General features: G+C 47.3%; 1 protein-coding gene across 3 annotated transcripts in view; it reads right to left on the reverse strand.

Moving 5' to 3' along the window:
- YDJC (YdjC chitooligosaccharide deacetylase homolog) overlaps nt 1-11787 on the reverse strand; it is a 31712-nt gene extending 19925 nt beyond the window's left edge. For 2 of the 3 annotated variants that reach the window (XM_082774077.1, XM_082774075.1), the window contains exons 1-5: nt 11633-11787; nt 11098-11270; nt 1815-1974; nt 1158-1257; nt 199-376 (exon numbers count right to left, since the gene is read on the reverse strand). In XM_082774077.1, coding sequence (XP_082630203.1) covers nt 199-376; nt 1158-1257; nt 1815-1974; nt 11098-11255 — 596 coding nt within the window. In that variant the 5' untranslated portion in view covers nt 11256-11270; nt 11633-11787. Of the gene's footprint in view, nt 1-198; nt 377-1157; nt 1258-1814; nt 1975-11097; nt 11271-11401; nt 11478-11632 lie in introns of those variants that run through there. The other variant, XM_082774076.1, reaches the window with a different exon arrangement.
- Nucleotides 11788-16286: the final 4499 nt, after the last annotated feature.

The following is a 16286-nucleotide window of genomic DNA, read 5'->3' on the forward strand; positions in this document are numbered from 1 at the left end:
GAGAAGTGAGTTATCCCTGTTCAAAAAAAACTGCGTGCTACCCTTAGTGTCTCCACTGCTTTAGTACTGCTGCTGAATCCCCTTGGAAACTCCAAATTGAAGAGAGCAAGGTCTTGTTCCATCCCTGAAAAGATCCTATCAGGAACTGACAAGATCTTAAAGCTTTACCACAAAAAGGATGAGTAAAGCCTGTCTTACCTTATTCCATGACTTGTAAACACATCCACTGTGTTAAGAGAATCTTCTTCTACTCCCAGATAGAAGTCCATCAGGGATGGTGTGATCCAGTCACACTTATGAAGGCCTGGCTCTATTGGGACACGTGTGTATTTGATCCCATATTCTTCTAACACCTCTGCAAATACATTCCTGACCTCTGTAAGTAAAAACAGAGTTACTTTAGTCAGGAATCAAAACACGTCCCCTGCAACCTGTTAGCAGAGAGACATCTTTTCCTCTCTGCATTTAAAAAAAAAAAAAAAAAAATCTCATTTGGCTTCTCTTCTGCTGAAATGGTTTTGTTCATCTTGATGGGAGTCCCCTTCTAAACTGGGAATATCTGGGAACATTACTCCCTCAACACCTGCTACAAGTGCCTCATCTTCCCCTCAGCTCTAAGCATTTAGTCCCCCAACTTCTCCTAAATTAGCCTAGTAGTAGAGTGCAACTGAGGCATCTGCACAGCTGGGAAGAAGTTCTTCACCAAGCCTCTGCACAGATGTATTTGTTGAAAGAGTAAATTACTAAGAGCAGTGTCATCCAGAGACAGCTGTGTTGACATGGGGAAATACTGATTTTTGCTGTTTTCTATCTCTACCACAATGACCTTAGTTGAAAAGCAGGGATACAGGTACTTGCTGCTAGCTGGTGGATGGCCATCCCGTGCATTGCCCACCGATGGAAAGCATGCTGAGACCTGCAACGATTGGTGTGGAAATGCAACTGACAGGATAGAGATCTTGAAGCACTTCAAAGAGCTACCAGCTTCAGTCTCAGTGACTAACTTGACCCAGGTGAGAATGCTCAAACTGCAATTGTAGAGCCTCTTTAAGGTCTTAGAAGGCTTATTGCCTAGGGAGCCATGGCAAGTGGAGTCATCTCTCAGCTGACTGTCTCTCACCTGCTTGGTGCTGGGAAGAAGAGGAGTGCCCTCTTACCTGGGAGGACGTGAACGTGCTGGTGCCCATCCATGTGAGGAGGTAGGTGGCCTGTCAGCTCATGGAACAGCTCCACCTGGGCCTTTAGCTCCTGCTTCACCTGTACAGTAGAAAGGGGTTAAAGAAAGACCTGTCAGTAGGCTGAGGTCAGAAGAGCGCATAGTGCCTCCTGCAGATTTTGCTGTCCCTTTCCCTTTAAAATGAAAGGCAGCTTTAATCCTGTAGGCAGTTTTGATCACCTGAACACATTTATCTTTGTTCATGGGGCAAAACCAGCCACTTCCCTAGAGAACAAAAGGCTCTGACAAGGTGATGCAAAGCCTACTTAACACTTCTCTGACATTTTCCTTTTATTGATTTCTAGGTTCTTAGTAAGTTTCTGTTCCAATGTCTCTTCTGCCCTATCAGATAAGCAGCTAACAGCACATTAGCATGTGTGTCACTGAAGCAGGGAGGAATGGGAGAAATGAGAGGCTGCAGAGGCTGTGGTGAAATTAGGTGTAGGACACAGGCAGTTCCAGATGCCAAAACACAACCTAGATTTGTCTGTAGGTGTACTCCCAGCTGGGACCTGGCAACGACCTTCAACTGTTACATCCTGGGATAAGTGCAGGCTAAGTTTTATCAGTTGCATGCTTGTATGTGGCTTTCTCCTACCTCTGACATGTTCAGGAGACCTTTTGATAGGACTGTTCTGAATCCCATCTTCCCGTGGAAAAATCCATCTTCATTGAGCAGAGAAGAGTTTGTCTTGAGCACCTCACATACAGGGGAGCCCTCGGAGAGGTTGGCATGCAGTCCTATTGGGATGTTGTATCTGTAACAGGATTGAAATATCTGTTAAGCTTTGCACCTCTACCTTCCTTACTGGGTCCAAAGGATGAGATTTCAGACAAAGAGCTACTCTGATCTAAACAGTGTTGTGCTTACACGAGTACATCTTTGGACCTCTGCTCTTCTAGAAAAGAAAGCAGAACACTAGACCAGAGCAGGATATCACCAGATAACAATCCTGTCCAGTTCTGAGACGCCCACAATTCTGTTCTCATCCTAGTTCGAGTGGAGAGCAGCCACAAGGCACTTCAGGCTAAATTTTGTAACTGCACTAAAAGCTCTAACTGTATGGTGCTGAACTCATTGGTGACTGACAGAAATCTGGACCTTGCAACTCCGTTCTAAAGCACTTCATTAGCCCAGGTACTCCCTTGAGTTCACACTACTGAAGATGCTGCGTTTCTGAGACATTAGAGTTTTATCTGACAACCTCTAAAGCTGCCTTTAAGCAGAACCCAGCTATGTATCAGCAGTGCCAAAGACAGCAGTTATGGCAACAGCACAGGCTGCAAGTGTAGATACTGCCAGAGTTTAGGGGTAACCTGGTCCAAGAGGCAGCAGCTGAAATTGCTTGCAGTGGCTAGGTTTCTGTCTACCTGTGCAGATGACAGAGCTGGGTTGTACCAAGTGGCATCTCCAGCACAGAGGAAGAGTTACACAGGAGGTTAGTGGGGTAAGTGTAGGGCCTTGTTAAGGAGATGAAAGGGTCCAAGTTGTTAGAAAGTTGCACTCCACAAATTAAAACAAAAACTAACAGTGTATCTGCAGAGCTCCTGTCAGCCACCAGGCTTTGCACAGTGCTGGTGCTTCCTTCTGTGTGCTGTGGCTTCCCCTAAAATGAGAACAGGACCTGGGAGCACTCAGCCTTGTGCGAGTCTCACTGCTGCTCCCAAAATCCTCTCAGGGTGACCAAAATGATGCCTTGAGACTTCTCCCAAGACACCCTCTAGCTGGAGTGCAGTGCCCCTTCTGTGCTGTCCAGCCTGAGTCACGGTGCCAAGTGAACTTCAAGGCAACAAGTCTATGGTTTAAATCTTTCCTGGAACTTCTGCACAGAGCTGCTAAAACAGGGCCTGGTCTGCGCCCGTTGCAATGCTTGTACTACAAGGAGGAGACCAAAAGCAACATCCATTTAGGAAAACTCAAGTTCTCTGGCCAACCAACTTCCCTTCTATCCCTGCTGTCTTGAGAGAGAGGGTGGTTCCAGATGAAGCTGAAACAGATGCATTTCAGAGAATGCTCGTGTTTGGACAAGAAGTTTTAATGAGAAAATTTCTTATCCAGTCTAGGAGCTAATTTTCCCTTGTGTTGATGTAAGTGCTGATTTAAGTTTTTCCACACACAGAGGCATTCATGGAAGAGGGACCTTTCTGGTTCAGGGTTTTAAGACTCATCAGACTGTGGCAGACTGCATCAAGCCCGTGGCTCAAAGGATATCTGCAAAACAGAACAGTTCCAACAGGAGATGTGGATCATCACAAACTCCTTCCCAAGACACAAATGACAAGCAAGGCAGGAGAGTTAACGCCCAGCTTACAAGTAACTGACCTTCCCCCAGAGCTATTCCAAGTCAGATATCTCTTTCATCTCTATGTGGAAATGCCTGTTAAAGTTTTATGGGATCAGAAAACTGTCCTGTCCAGCTCTAGCTCCACGTTCTGTTATCATAAATTGGTTCCTGTTTAGACACGTTCTCAGGGTCCTCTGAGGAGCTCTGCAATAATTCCAAATGCCTATGGGAGGACAGATCTCTGGTGGCAGTGGTTGCTTCCAGTCCTGTTTTTGGAACAGATTTCTCTGGAAGAGTAATGGAAACAGGATGGCTGAAGGGTGCTAAATTTTGGAGTGATTTCATTGAAACACTCCATGATGTTCTGGTTGCAAAGGAGAATGTGAAAACCTACAGAGGTGCCCCAGGATAGATTGACTGCCATGAACTTTGTCCAAGACAAGCAAAGGGCTGGTGGAAAACCAGATCTCCCCTTCTGTCTGCTGCCCTGAGGCTGGTTAGTGAAGTACCAAGTTACAGGGGGCAGAGGGACTGTGGATGGATTAGACTGGATCAGAACTATTTAGCTCCTCCAGGTTTTAAGGTTTTAGTCCTTGAAGGACTGAAATTTTCTTCCTGGCTCCTCCATGTCTTGTGCTCCAGGTGGATGGTGTAGTCTGTTGCTAGGTACTCCTCCTCCTGGCAGACAGAAGTGTTAAGCTGTATGGACAGCTCTGTGAAACAAAACGAGTCCATGTCTCTGCAGTTTGAATGTCTGCTTCATGGAGCAAAACAGCTTGTGGAGGGAGGAAAAGGTCCTCAGACTCCTCTGATCTGGTGATTCTGCAGCAGGACCTGGTTGTATAATTGACCATCTGGTTTTCACACCAGGGGCCTGAGCACATGGAAGGAGTTAGCGTGGTCGTGTCCAAGTTATCGCTGGAAGATGCTGCCACTGGGAGCGGGGGCCCTGAGGCATTCTGCTGAGCTCACAGGCAGCTGGTGGCAGGGCAGGAGGCAGCTACGGTGCAGAAGAGGAGCTGTGGCAGAGGGCATCCCTTCCCTCCTGTCACCTGATGCATACCTTGCATGAGCCCAAAGGCAGAGGGGGAGCTTGTTCTTCTGGAAACCCACTGCAGATTGGTTACCGTGTCTCTGGGAAGCTCTGACTACGTCAGCTGACAGCACTACTTGCATCACAGCCACTGCTGTCAACAAGAAAAGGATTCATGTGCTACCATGAATCAGCAGATGGATGACTTCTCTTGTGGAGCACTTGCCTTCTCATGTGTTGCAGGAGAGCCAGAAATGAACAGCTGGGCTTCCCAGGGGCATCAGATGAACTGCCTCCAATTGTGCGATGCCTCAAATGCTGTGAGTGAAGCGATCCCCAGGAAAAGGCAAGCCCCTCTGACAGGTGTGGGACACCGAGGAGCCAAGCACTGCACTGCAGAACACTGGAGCCGCTCCTCTGCCTGAGCTGAAGCCAGCCCCGGAGCTGGGGAATGCGCAGAATGTGGAAGTGCAGAGAGCTGGCCTTGTTCTTGCTGTAAGGAGAGCCTCTCTCCGTAACTTTAGAGCGTGTTTCAGAGCTTGGGCTAACACCAGCTGAGTATCTTAATAGTTTTCTCCTGGAGTTAGTCTTGGCTGGTCTGGTCTGACAGACTGTCCACACTGAGGCATCTAAAGAGGAACTGTTAGCATTTAATAGCTCTGGGATAAAGGTACTGAAACCAGAACTCGAAACACAGCACACAAGAAACTTCTTTGTGAGTATCTGTCTGTGGGAGATGCATAGAAGCAAGCATGCCAGGAGCTCTAAGGACGTGTGAAGGTGGACACCGCAGTGGGCTCAGCAGCATTCTGCTGCTAGCTAGCATTTTCCTGTACCCAGGCCAGTGCATGTCCTCTACAAGAAATGAGCCAGGTGCTGCTCCTAATCAGCACCAAACGCCCTGCAGCTGAGTGTCCCTAACAGTCTGACACTGCACAAGTATCTGAAGCCCAAAGTGACAGGATGAAAACATGAGCAAAACTTCATTATGGTAACTGCTGGGCTGTGCCCCAGGAAACTGGGCTCCAGTAATGCTCTGTCCTGACTGGAGGCTTGGCCTTTAAGACTGATTCCACAGGCTTTTCTCTACTCCTGTGAGCACTGGACTAACTCTCTCAACTGCCTCTCACCAGTGAAATGTAGCTGCTGCAACCAAAGGGCAATGCCAAGGCACGTGGCACTGGAAGAAAGCCATGGTGCAAAGTGAAGTTAGAGGAACGCCCTGGAAGGGCCCTTTTTCAGCAGCGGGCAGGTAACTGCTTCCTCTACACCAATGTGCTTGATAGTTGCTGAGATCTTTCCAAAGGCACTAACTGAGATATTGAAGCTAACAGAATATTGGAGCAGATACCAAGAGCCCAAGCTGCTTGGCACATGATGCCATACTGGGACCAGAGCTCAGCTGTTGTGGGTTTGCCCTCAGGCTTCCCTTATAGATGGGACAGGATGAGCCCTGCTGGTCCTTACCAGCCAAATCTAACTGCTCAACCCAAGATCTGATCCAAAACAATTGGCACCAAGGTTTGAGCACCGGTCTCTGCAATAAAAGAGCTGCAGTTAACAGCTACTACTGCCAAAACACGATGCTGAGGCTTGGTCTCTTTTAACTCCTGTTGGTGGCTCTTTAAGGCAGCAATGACCCTTACACCCCCCTCTTCGGAGGGGTGCATGTCTAGGTGTTTGCACTCCCACTGCCCTGGAGAATGCACGGATGTGAAGTGAATTTCGCACAAGGGTTTAATTCCATCCTGATGAACCCAAAGGACAATGCCTACAAATGCATGTTCCTGCTTCTACATCAGGAGTGTTGGGCTGGGGTCTGTGATCTTGCTGAGAGGAGTTTAAGCCAGCAGCTTCTGCAGCCACTAAGGCGAGCTGCTTCCACTGAGAGCAATTTGGCTGTTGAAGGGAGCCCAGCTCTGCAGCTCACTGCTCTGCATCCCCTGTAGAGGGGGGGGAAGAAAGAAGATACCCTTGCAACAAATGCTCCAAGAGGCAACATGGAATTAAGTCTGGAAAGCTTTCTCAGTCAACATGCCCAGCCCAACTATCAAATAGAGGAAATACAATCGGCTAAACTGCTTCCTTTTCAAGTAGTTGCTTGTTTTGCCACACGAGTGCTCTGAACAAATGGCCCAGCTGAGGCAATGGGCTTTTGTGCAGTTGCAATCCCTGCTCATTCATGTCCTTAGCAGTAAAGGGTCCCCAGGGACCGTGTCACTGTACTGAGGCACTCCTTATGATGCTGCCAGCATTGCTGCACGTTTCTGAGCTCGGTGGATGACTACAGTGCCCTGCCTGGCCACAGAGAGGACTCTGTGCAGTCCCTGCGAGCAGCTGCAATAGCTGTGGAAATTGTGTGATTTCCCCAGGCCCAGACCTTGCCAATTGTTTCACTCAAGGCTGCATACTCTGGGATAAGCGTGGCACTTACTCGTTTCCTTGCTGGGTAAATAGATCCCACCTTCAACATCCTGGTTGTATCCTTATCTGGGAAGTTACTGGCTCACCGGGTTTCAGCCCATGTGATGCAATTAAGAGCCCCATGTAAATATCTTTATGCAGACATCCTGCTTCAGTAAATGTCCAGTCAAAGCAAGGCTGTGCTCTGCGCAAAGAAGGGCACATCTCAGTTTCTTCAGGTGGATGTTTGCACACTTTTTTCCCCCACTTTCACTCTACAGCAAAATGTGTTTATCTAACTGTATCTTGCTCTATTACTGCTAAGGATTTATTCTCGGTGGGAGGAGCACTCCAAAGCCTCTGTTGTATTAAGAACCAGTACTATAACAGTGCTTAGAACTGACTTTCTTTTCAGTTACATCTTTATTGGCTTTAGGTTTAACATCCATAACCTTACATCAGCAAAAAGTGCTGTTTCCAGTGGAGTTAATTTGATCTAGGTCTCTAGTTTAACGTCTCAGCATGCTAACCCTAATCCAAACACAGTTGGGCTGTCTGCTGTGTGATTAACAGTCAGATAAAAGGATGATGAGAAAGCATGAGAGACTTCTAGATTAGTCAGATGTCAACTGGGAGGGTCAGAATTAAGTCACAATTTACACACACATTTTGCAATTAGTGTTGATGGGAAAGGAAGTGAAAACATAGACAGCAATTAAATGTGGTTTTGTTAGATTCTTCTGTTAAATGTACCCAGATGTGGGGGCTTCAGCTTTTGTGTAGTTGATGTTCAGCATTTAACAGAAAGGAAGAAGAAGATAACTGAGGTTGTGTTCTAAAATATGCCACTCTTTATTAAGTGTTTGGATATAATCATCTAGAAAATGGGCCTAAAAGTCACAACTGAGCTGAGTGATAAAAAGGGGGGGAAGTAAGGCAGCAAACACTCACAGGTCTCTGTATTTCTGCTATCTCCATATTTGTTTCTAAGGAAAAATGAAGAGACCTGTTCAGTTAACAAAATAATTCTTCTCATCTCTGGGAAAGGCTCTAGAAGCACCAAGATGACTGCCAGAATTCAAGGTGGGGCTTGATAAAATACACAATTAAGATTACCTTTTTGGATAACCAGGATATCACGTTGCCTTGTGCCTCATAAAGAGAAAACTTTTGAGTTACTGGAAAAAAAACAATAGAAATCTGTTCTCCCTTCTGCTGCTCTGGTTACACACTGCTCTAGCAATTGCTGTCAATAGTTTTGTCATCTGAGGATGAATCAGACCTCTGCTGAAACTACTCTCTTGCCTGAAGTGAGTGGGCCCTTTCTTTTAGCCCAGTTGTGAAAGTGAGTGTGAAAAACCCCAAATCCAGAGCCTGAATGTGATGGAAGGTATATTATTTACTGCTTGGTTCTGCTGCTTTGCAATTAGTTTGTGTTAGAGCTGGTACAAACAGCTGCTGACTACAGTTACATTTCTGCCAGCTCTTCTAATGAAAGCACAGGACAACAGATGGCATACCCAGAAGCCTACAGAGTTATTGTGAAAATGAAGGGAAGAATGAAATTCCAGAACTGTGTTTTTGAAGGATGGTGAGTCCTAACATTGCAGGACAGCATAAGGTGCTTACAAAAGACTATCCTGCAAGAAAAGCCTTTTTGTTACTAATTAGCTTTGCATGCATGCAATTAACTGCAGACCAGGTGAGGAGAGCTCAAGACCTTCAGTGACAAGCAACCAGGACATAGTTAACCAAGAAGCACACAGATGATTTCCACAAGTCACAAACGCCAGCAGTCTGACAATCCTGGCACTGAGTGCAGAAGTTCAAATCCCACAGCACTGGGATGCACCCCAAGAAAGCAGAAGCTGCTTGCTTCAAGCCTTTTTTCAACTGGTGACAGATCCAGCCTCTCGGCTTACACCTCTGTGTAGTTGCAGGCTGAAAGCACTCCTGGGGAGTTGAGCATGTGTGTATATATGTGTGTGTGTGTGCTTGGTACTTGCTTAGCAGGGTGGCTGTAGGGGAAAACGAACATGGGATAGGAAAACAGGGCAGATTTTCATCCCCTAAAACATAAAATGCTGCAAGGTATCATCATTCACAGTGGGATAGGAGACAACATCAAGCAGGGGGAAGTGGCAATACAGTGGCAAGGCAGCAAAGCAACAGTGATACTTTCCCACTCCCATTTGCCTTTCATCATGGCACCACAAGATGAGGATTCAATGATGTTTTTAGTAAGTCCAACCTATTAGACATCTGCGTCCACAAAACTTTGTGCAAATCTCTGCATGATGGGAACATATGAGGGATGACACGAGTTTGTTTACATGTTCAGATGCCAATTTAGTACATGTATATTCAGCACCTGAATTGAGGTTTTGCATTAGACAAATCCTGTGTCCTACACCTGCAAATATTTCTCCAGTGCAGGGGTAGGCCTGAATACAGCTGCAGTGAGTTACTCAGTAATGAGGAATTGTAGAATGTGGGTTGCTGATGCTAACAGATGTTCCTGAAGTCACCCAGATTATATTCTCAGAAATAGATTTTTAATCCATTTTGTTCACACATACAATTCAAAACCGCCCCTAAAAAAGGAAAATTGCAGCAGCAGGTTGAGCAGCTTCTGCTGTCACCAGCCCTCCAACCTGGCTTTTCATACCCTTATCAGCTGTCAGCACAAGTGTCATGACCTGGATTCAAAGATGCTTTTTAAACCTCTGACTGCACAGCCTACTTTCGGGCTATGGAAATGAGGCCAGGTGGATTCTATATTTAAAAGCCTGCTAAAGACCACAGCTGAAATAGCAGACAACATTACCGCAGCTTTTGGGCTTAAAGGGTTTCATGGTGCCTGCAAGTCTGAGAGAAGTGCTGCCTCTACCTCTTCATTTTACATTTCATTTGTTTTACTAACAGGCTTTTAGACACCTCAGCAGTGTTGTGCCTACCCTGCTGCCTTTCCCCTTATCAGCCCAGAGGTGGTTCCCTCCCAGTGTTTGTGTCATTTCTAGCCCTTTTAACAGAAGACCAGTTTGCCACTAACACCGCACCCTGACTTTCCTGCACTACACAAGACTCATTTTCACTAGGGAAGCTGCAGGCAATTTCTAAGTACCTCCAAAAGTACAATTAAATCAGGGAGAAGTGTTCCAGGAGAACAAGGACAGCATGACTCCCATCAAACTGTCCCTTGCAGGAGCCATATACGTAAGGCATAAGGTCTCCGTTTATCTAGTCCCATTACAGTTTGTTTCCTCCCTTTTTTCAGCCCTGCTCTTCTTCTTTTCAGGATGTGCTCCAGCTCCAAAGTGCCTCCCCTCCGGAACTATAGTATTAGCTGGGTTTTACCTTCTAAACTGAAGTAATGCTTCCTGTTAAAGGATTTGCTTGGCTAGTCCAACAGAATGATGCATGCCATTTGATTTGCTACAGAGCAAACCGTGCCAGAAACCTCTGAAAGGTTCATGAAGGAGCAAAAGTGATAGGTACAAGACAGGTATAAGGTATCATCTCTTGTTATGCTTGAAGGTTTTTTGTTTGTTTGTTTTACGAATGGATTTATCAAGTCTAGAATAAATAGAAATACTGATGTGTTTTTAAAAATTTTTTTTGTTGTTGAAAAAGTTGCGTTTTCCACTGCCCAGCTTTATAGGTGAGCCTTTGCAGAACAATCCTGCTTCCAGATTCCAAAAACAATCTGGTTAATTCCATGTTCAGTCTGGCTGAAATTAATCAGATTAGGTTTAAAAATTAGTGCTTTTATGCCTCAATAGTTTTAGGGGTGGCAGTTTAGTCTGGCAGGATAGTGTGGACTTTCATTCTGATGGCACATCTTTTAGAAGTGTGGGGAAAGAAAATCCACCAACCCAAACCGTACCAGTCAAATTGTGTAACTGGCCTTCTATCACCGTAACAAAATGAGCGGTGTAGGAGCTAACACCAGAGGAAAAGCCACTTTGGGTATGACTTGTAGGTTGGTGTTTTTGATATGAGGAGTTAGTTAAGATGCCTATAATCCAGTTTTCTTATACCAATCCAGGTTATGATACAGTGTTTATACTAGGGCTACACTATTCTACAGTTCACAGGCTCGGCTTCCCTCGGGTAGCCTGAGGAGGCTGTCCACAAAGGAGCTAAAGAAAGCAGCTTACCTCCTTGCCAGCTTGGCTGCATCTGCTGCAGCACTTCCGTTGACGAGCAGGGACACGTTAGACACCGCTCCAGCCAGGAAACAGTCCACAATGCCTTGGTTTCTCCGAGGACAATAGCCGAAGTCATCTCCCGTGACTATGAGCTTCACCTGAACCATCCTTAGAGGTCATCCCTGGCGGAAAAAAAAAAGGAAAGGAGGCACAATCAGCACGGCCGGCAGCTCGGGGGCGAGCAGGAGCAGGCGCTGCTCGGCGGGGGCAGCCCCGTCGTGACTCAGCTCGTGGCCAACCCCTCCTGCCTCACCTCCGCCGGCAGCTGCGTGCTCGGGCCGTGCTCGCTCCCTACCTGGCTGCCCGAACGCCCCAGGGGGCAAATTCCCTTCCCTCCCGGCCTGCAGGGCCCGAGGGCAAAGCTCCCGGGGCGCCGCCTCGCCGGTGCCCGGGGGACAAGAGGCGAGGCGCGGCCCCCGAGCTCGGGCCCTTCCCGGGGTCCGCGGGTCCCGGCCGCCCCCCGGCGCTGCGGGGCGCCGCTCACCTCCCCTCCTGCCCGCTGCCGAGCCCGGGGCCGCCGCCAGGTGCGGGTCCCGCTCGCCTCCGCTGCCGTCCCGGGGGGCCGCTGGCTCCGGCGGCGGAGCTCGGGCCGCGCCGCCCCGCCGCGCATCCCCTCACAGCCCCGGCACCGCCGGGCAGCCCCCGTGGGGAGCCGGCCGCTACCGCCGGGCCCCCCCTCGGCCGGCAGCACCGCCACACCGGCGGCCCCTGGCGGCCGCGGGCTGCAGCGCGGCCTCCCCCGGCCCCGCTGAGGTGAGGCGAGGCTGCCCGGCCCGGCCCGGCCCTGCCCCGTGTGAGGGGACCCGGCCGCGCTGCCTCAGGCTCCTGAGAGGAAAACGAGGCCTGGGGCTGCGGGAGGCCTGAACCAGGGGTTCCCTCACAGCCCCCCGGGGTCCCCAGGAGCTGGTCTCGGGCTGCCGGGGTGGAAGTGAAAGCGCTGAGCGCCTCAGGAATTGGGTGGGGGAGATGCCAGCCTGCGGGTTTGCCTGGGGAAGGAGAACTTGAAGTGCCACCAAAGCAGAGCGCATCCCTTCTCAGGCTGTAATGTTAGCCCCAGGTACCTGGCCACTGCTGCTGGCACAGATGGAGACAGCCTTCTGCCCCCTTAGTGGCTCTTTTTTCTCATCAAAAAATTACACGGAATTAAATTAAAACCAAACCAAACAGAAACATGCTAAAATGCATTAGAGAAGTTGTTAAATCTCTGTTCTGGCTATACCTGTGAGTATTTCCATGATTTCACATTGTATGTTTCTGTTACAGACAAGTTTTTGATGCTCTGTAAGGGCTTCCAGTGCCCTTGGCATTTCAGAGCGGATATTTGTGCAACTGCTGCTTGCTTCCTCTTCTGGGACGTGAACCTCACATTCCCTCAAGGCTTCATCTACCGATGAAGGCTATTACTATAACAGATTAAGTCAGCATGGCTCTGAAGTAATGTCATGAATGAAAAACAAGTACATCCTGCCTTTGCCAATGCAAACCACTTGGGTTTTGGTTTGCCTCTTTCTAGTACCGACAGTGCTGCTTGCCTCTGCACAGGTGAGAGGTGCTACATAAGAATCTTAGACAAAGCTTGGCTTCTCAGCCTTCTTAATCTTAGTGTGTGTTTAATGCTATTAACAGTAACATCCTTCTTAAATATTGCATGCAATTCCTGGAGGCTTTTATTTTTTTGATTTTATTCCTGTTTATCTAGCTCTCCTTCCTGTAACTGGAAGCAAACACAGCAAGCAAATTTTGCCACAGTGCCACATCTCCCTGAGACCCCAGAACCATGTTTCCTCTGCAGCCTGCACACCCTTGCAGGCTGCCAAAATAGCCTTTGCATCCCACCCTCTGTGTAGTCTGGAGGAAAGCCGCTTACAAAATCAACCTAGAGCTGAAAGGCAAGGCAGGTTTTATCTGGCTACTCTCTCCTCTTCATTAAGGTCACAAAAGAGAATATTGGCCAGCATTTCTGGATGAACTGCATGAGCCAGGGCACGTACAAAGCACAAGCTGCATCTTCCAGCTTTCTGAAAAAAAAAAAAAAAAAAAAAAAAAAAAAAAAAAAAACATAGCCCAACCAACCTTATCCTAGTCACAGAAGCCAGCAAGAACTTTCTCCATCCTCAAGTTACAGGGCTTCACCGGTTTTCAGCTTGCATTTCTTTCCTGAACTTCCAGTTATTCAGTAGCAGATTTAGAGGTTTCCTGTATTTCACAAAAGCATTTCCTAAAAGCAAATGCTTCCAATAAACTGGCTGTTGACATAGAAAATGTATGCTGCTTTTCTTGTTCCCTCAGCTGCAGTGAGTTAGTTCATTTGGGATTACAATGGTAGCACAGTAGGACTTCATTTGTCTTTTCCTTGAGCATGAAATTTTGTTGAAAGTATGAATTGTAAAAGACAAGGTGTTTGAATGAGATGAAGTAAAATCCACTCTTTAAATGAAAGAATGTTAACTTTTTTTTTTTTCTCTTCCCCCGTCTTGAATATTTACAAAATCTTGTAACTCAGTGAATTAATTTTTAAATTAAAGCCTTTTCATCCCTCTAAGGAGATCTGTTTTCAGAGGAAAAAAAGATGCAGAAGGGGAAAGAGGTGGTGTGGGCTCTCAGAAAGGCTGAGGTATGGGGCACGCAGGAGTGTTTGTAGGGCCGTGTGTTCGTTAGCTGTAACTCGCAATATCTGTGCTGAGTACACCTGACCAGGAGCAAAGGGACATAGTGCTGAGGAGAGCTGGACTCCAGGTCAGGCTTCATAGAATTCACAGCGCTGGGTGAGACAGCAAAGCACCTCTCCCCGCTCCTTGAGGACATCTCTGCGCCCTGGGGTCCTCGCGCCCCGCCGCCAGCCCCGCTGCTGGGAGGCCCCTCCCGCCTCACTGTGGCGCCCTCCCGCACTACAACTCCCGGCGTGCTCCGCGGCGGGGCGGCCGCTACGCTTGCGCAGTGCCTCGGTCCGGCAGCGAGGAGACGCGGCCCGGGCACGTGGGCGCCATTTTGTGGCCAGGGGCCGGGGCTGTGGGGGGGGAGCGGGCACGGCGGGGCGAGGAGCGGCTGCTGAGGAGCCCTCGGGCTGAGGGGGCTGAGGGCTCGGCCTCAGCGTGCTGCAGGACCAAGCAGGGTCGCTTCTGCTCCAGTTCGTGCTCTGCCAACCCCCCCCCCCAACCAGTGGGAGGAGCAGTGCGCAGCCACCCCTCCGCTGGGAAAACCCCTGGGGGTTCTGCATCAAAAGGGGCGAAATCCCCAAGTTCTAGGGTACGTCTGCTACGAGCTCAGAGATCTCCCTACACTATAACACGTGGCGTATCAGTCACTTTCCCTTCTGAAATCCTCTGAATTTACAGACATACAAACTTCAGTCAATGCCTCAACGTGCAGAGTTTTAGCATGGGGGCACAAAGTGAAAGGCGAGGTTTGACCCACGACCTTATTATTAACTTTACATTTGCATTAAATTATCGGGTACTGCTCAAGTGCCAATCTCAAATCCTCTGTGACCCAGACAGGAGGTTTTTGGTACTCATTTGGTACCATGTTGAGGTGTAGGGAGACACTTCCCATTTATTTCAGAGGGTTATTTTCTCTCTGTTGCTGATTTTCCTTCAGCGTGTCCAATGTGGGGTAGAAATTAATATTTGAGTGTGACCTAAGCTACAGCATCTGTGATTTCTGACTGAGTTTGAGATAATGTAAAGTCAGCCCATTCATTCCTGCTTCTCAGTAACATTACTACACATGGAATTGAATCCGTCAGATCACTTAGAGCAAGCGTTGTCATCTCTCAGCATCACTGAAAGCATCCTGGAAAATCTCAGCTGATTGAATGGGCACATAAAATAATTCCCTTGGAGTTATGAGGAGAAATCCCATCTTCTTGAAGCACAAGCATTGTTCTGAAGAGTAGATGAAAGATGCTGACTGTTGCCACACACAGATTGCCAGGACTCTGCAGAACTTTTAAGGAAGTCCTCAATTCTTCACAGTCTAGAAGCAGAAGATGGCAGTCAAAAAACTCCCCCAGATGAAAAATGCTTCACTTTAAATATCTGTATATTTTGCCAAATATCTTCTGCTTACTTATTTTGCTTACTCCTCCATTCTGTTTATTCTTATATTCTACTTTTATCTTCTGATGCAAAATTCTGGATATCTGATTTTGGGTTTCTAATCCTTTAAACAGTATGGGCTAAATGATAAACTGTAATTATGTAATTTTTTTGCAAGCCATATATTTTTATTATTATTATTATTATTTTTATTTTATTTTTTTTTTGCCATTTTGGTTTCTCCCTGGGTGACAGCATTTTGTTGTTATTACTACTTCTTACTATTTAGGTCATGCTTAGAGGTCACAGTTAGAAGAACTCTGTTGTAAGGCATGCCAATGGATATAAATACTAGATCTGAAGTAAGGTTATAATTGTCAGTTCATCAGCATGGGGTGAAAGGAGACAGAAAGAACCACAGAATGATTACAGGCCTAATTCCCCAGTGTTACTCCCTGAATTCAGTACAATATGTCCTTACTGACATCAGTGAAAGGACTAGATGCAGAGAAAAGTCGATGGAAAAGCTCACACATTTATTTTTGCATCAGGTCTTAAGAAGGTCAGAACTGTGCCCTATATATTTTGTCTTAGATTAGTGACAGTCTGTGGAAGAGAATCCAGGCAATATTATTGCAAGGTTCTTCATAAATTGGGGGCTGTCTCTATCCAAAGATACACCAGCGCTTTTTCAGTTGTAGATCAAGCTCAGGAGATGCCTGCTATGCTACCTTAGTTGTCGGTCACTGCTTTTGTCATGCAAAATAAATAGAAACCAAAAGCATGTTTAACAGAGGTCAATGTAAAAAGAAGGAATGTCCTTTTCTGTAACGTGCTTCTCTGAGTTTGCCAGTTTTCATGTGCCTCAGGTCTCCTGTTCATGTGCACTGAAAGCGTTTGGCCCTGCCAAATCCACTAAAACTTGCCTATCAGGGAGGGGCAGGTCACACTTTGAAGCACACCTGAGTGGGGATAGTAGGTGCATTCAGTCCTTGAGAACCAAATGTGAAAAATGACTGCAGGGTTAAGTGACTGAAGGCAGAAGGCATCCTTGTTACATACTGCATTCTCCCCTTTTACAGTGTTGTTCAATTATTTTGT

Source organism: Aythya marila (genome assembly GCF_965140915.1).
Source record: "Aythya marila genome assembly, chromosome: 17".
Taxonomy (NCBI): Eukaryota; Metazoa; Chordata; class Aves; order Anseriformes; family Anatidae; genus Aythya; species Aythya marila.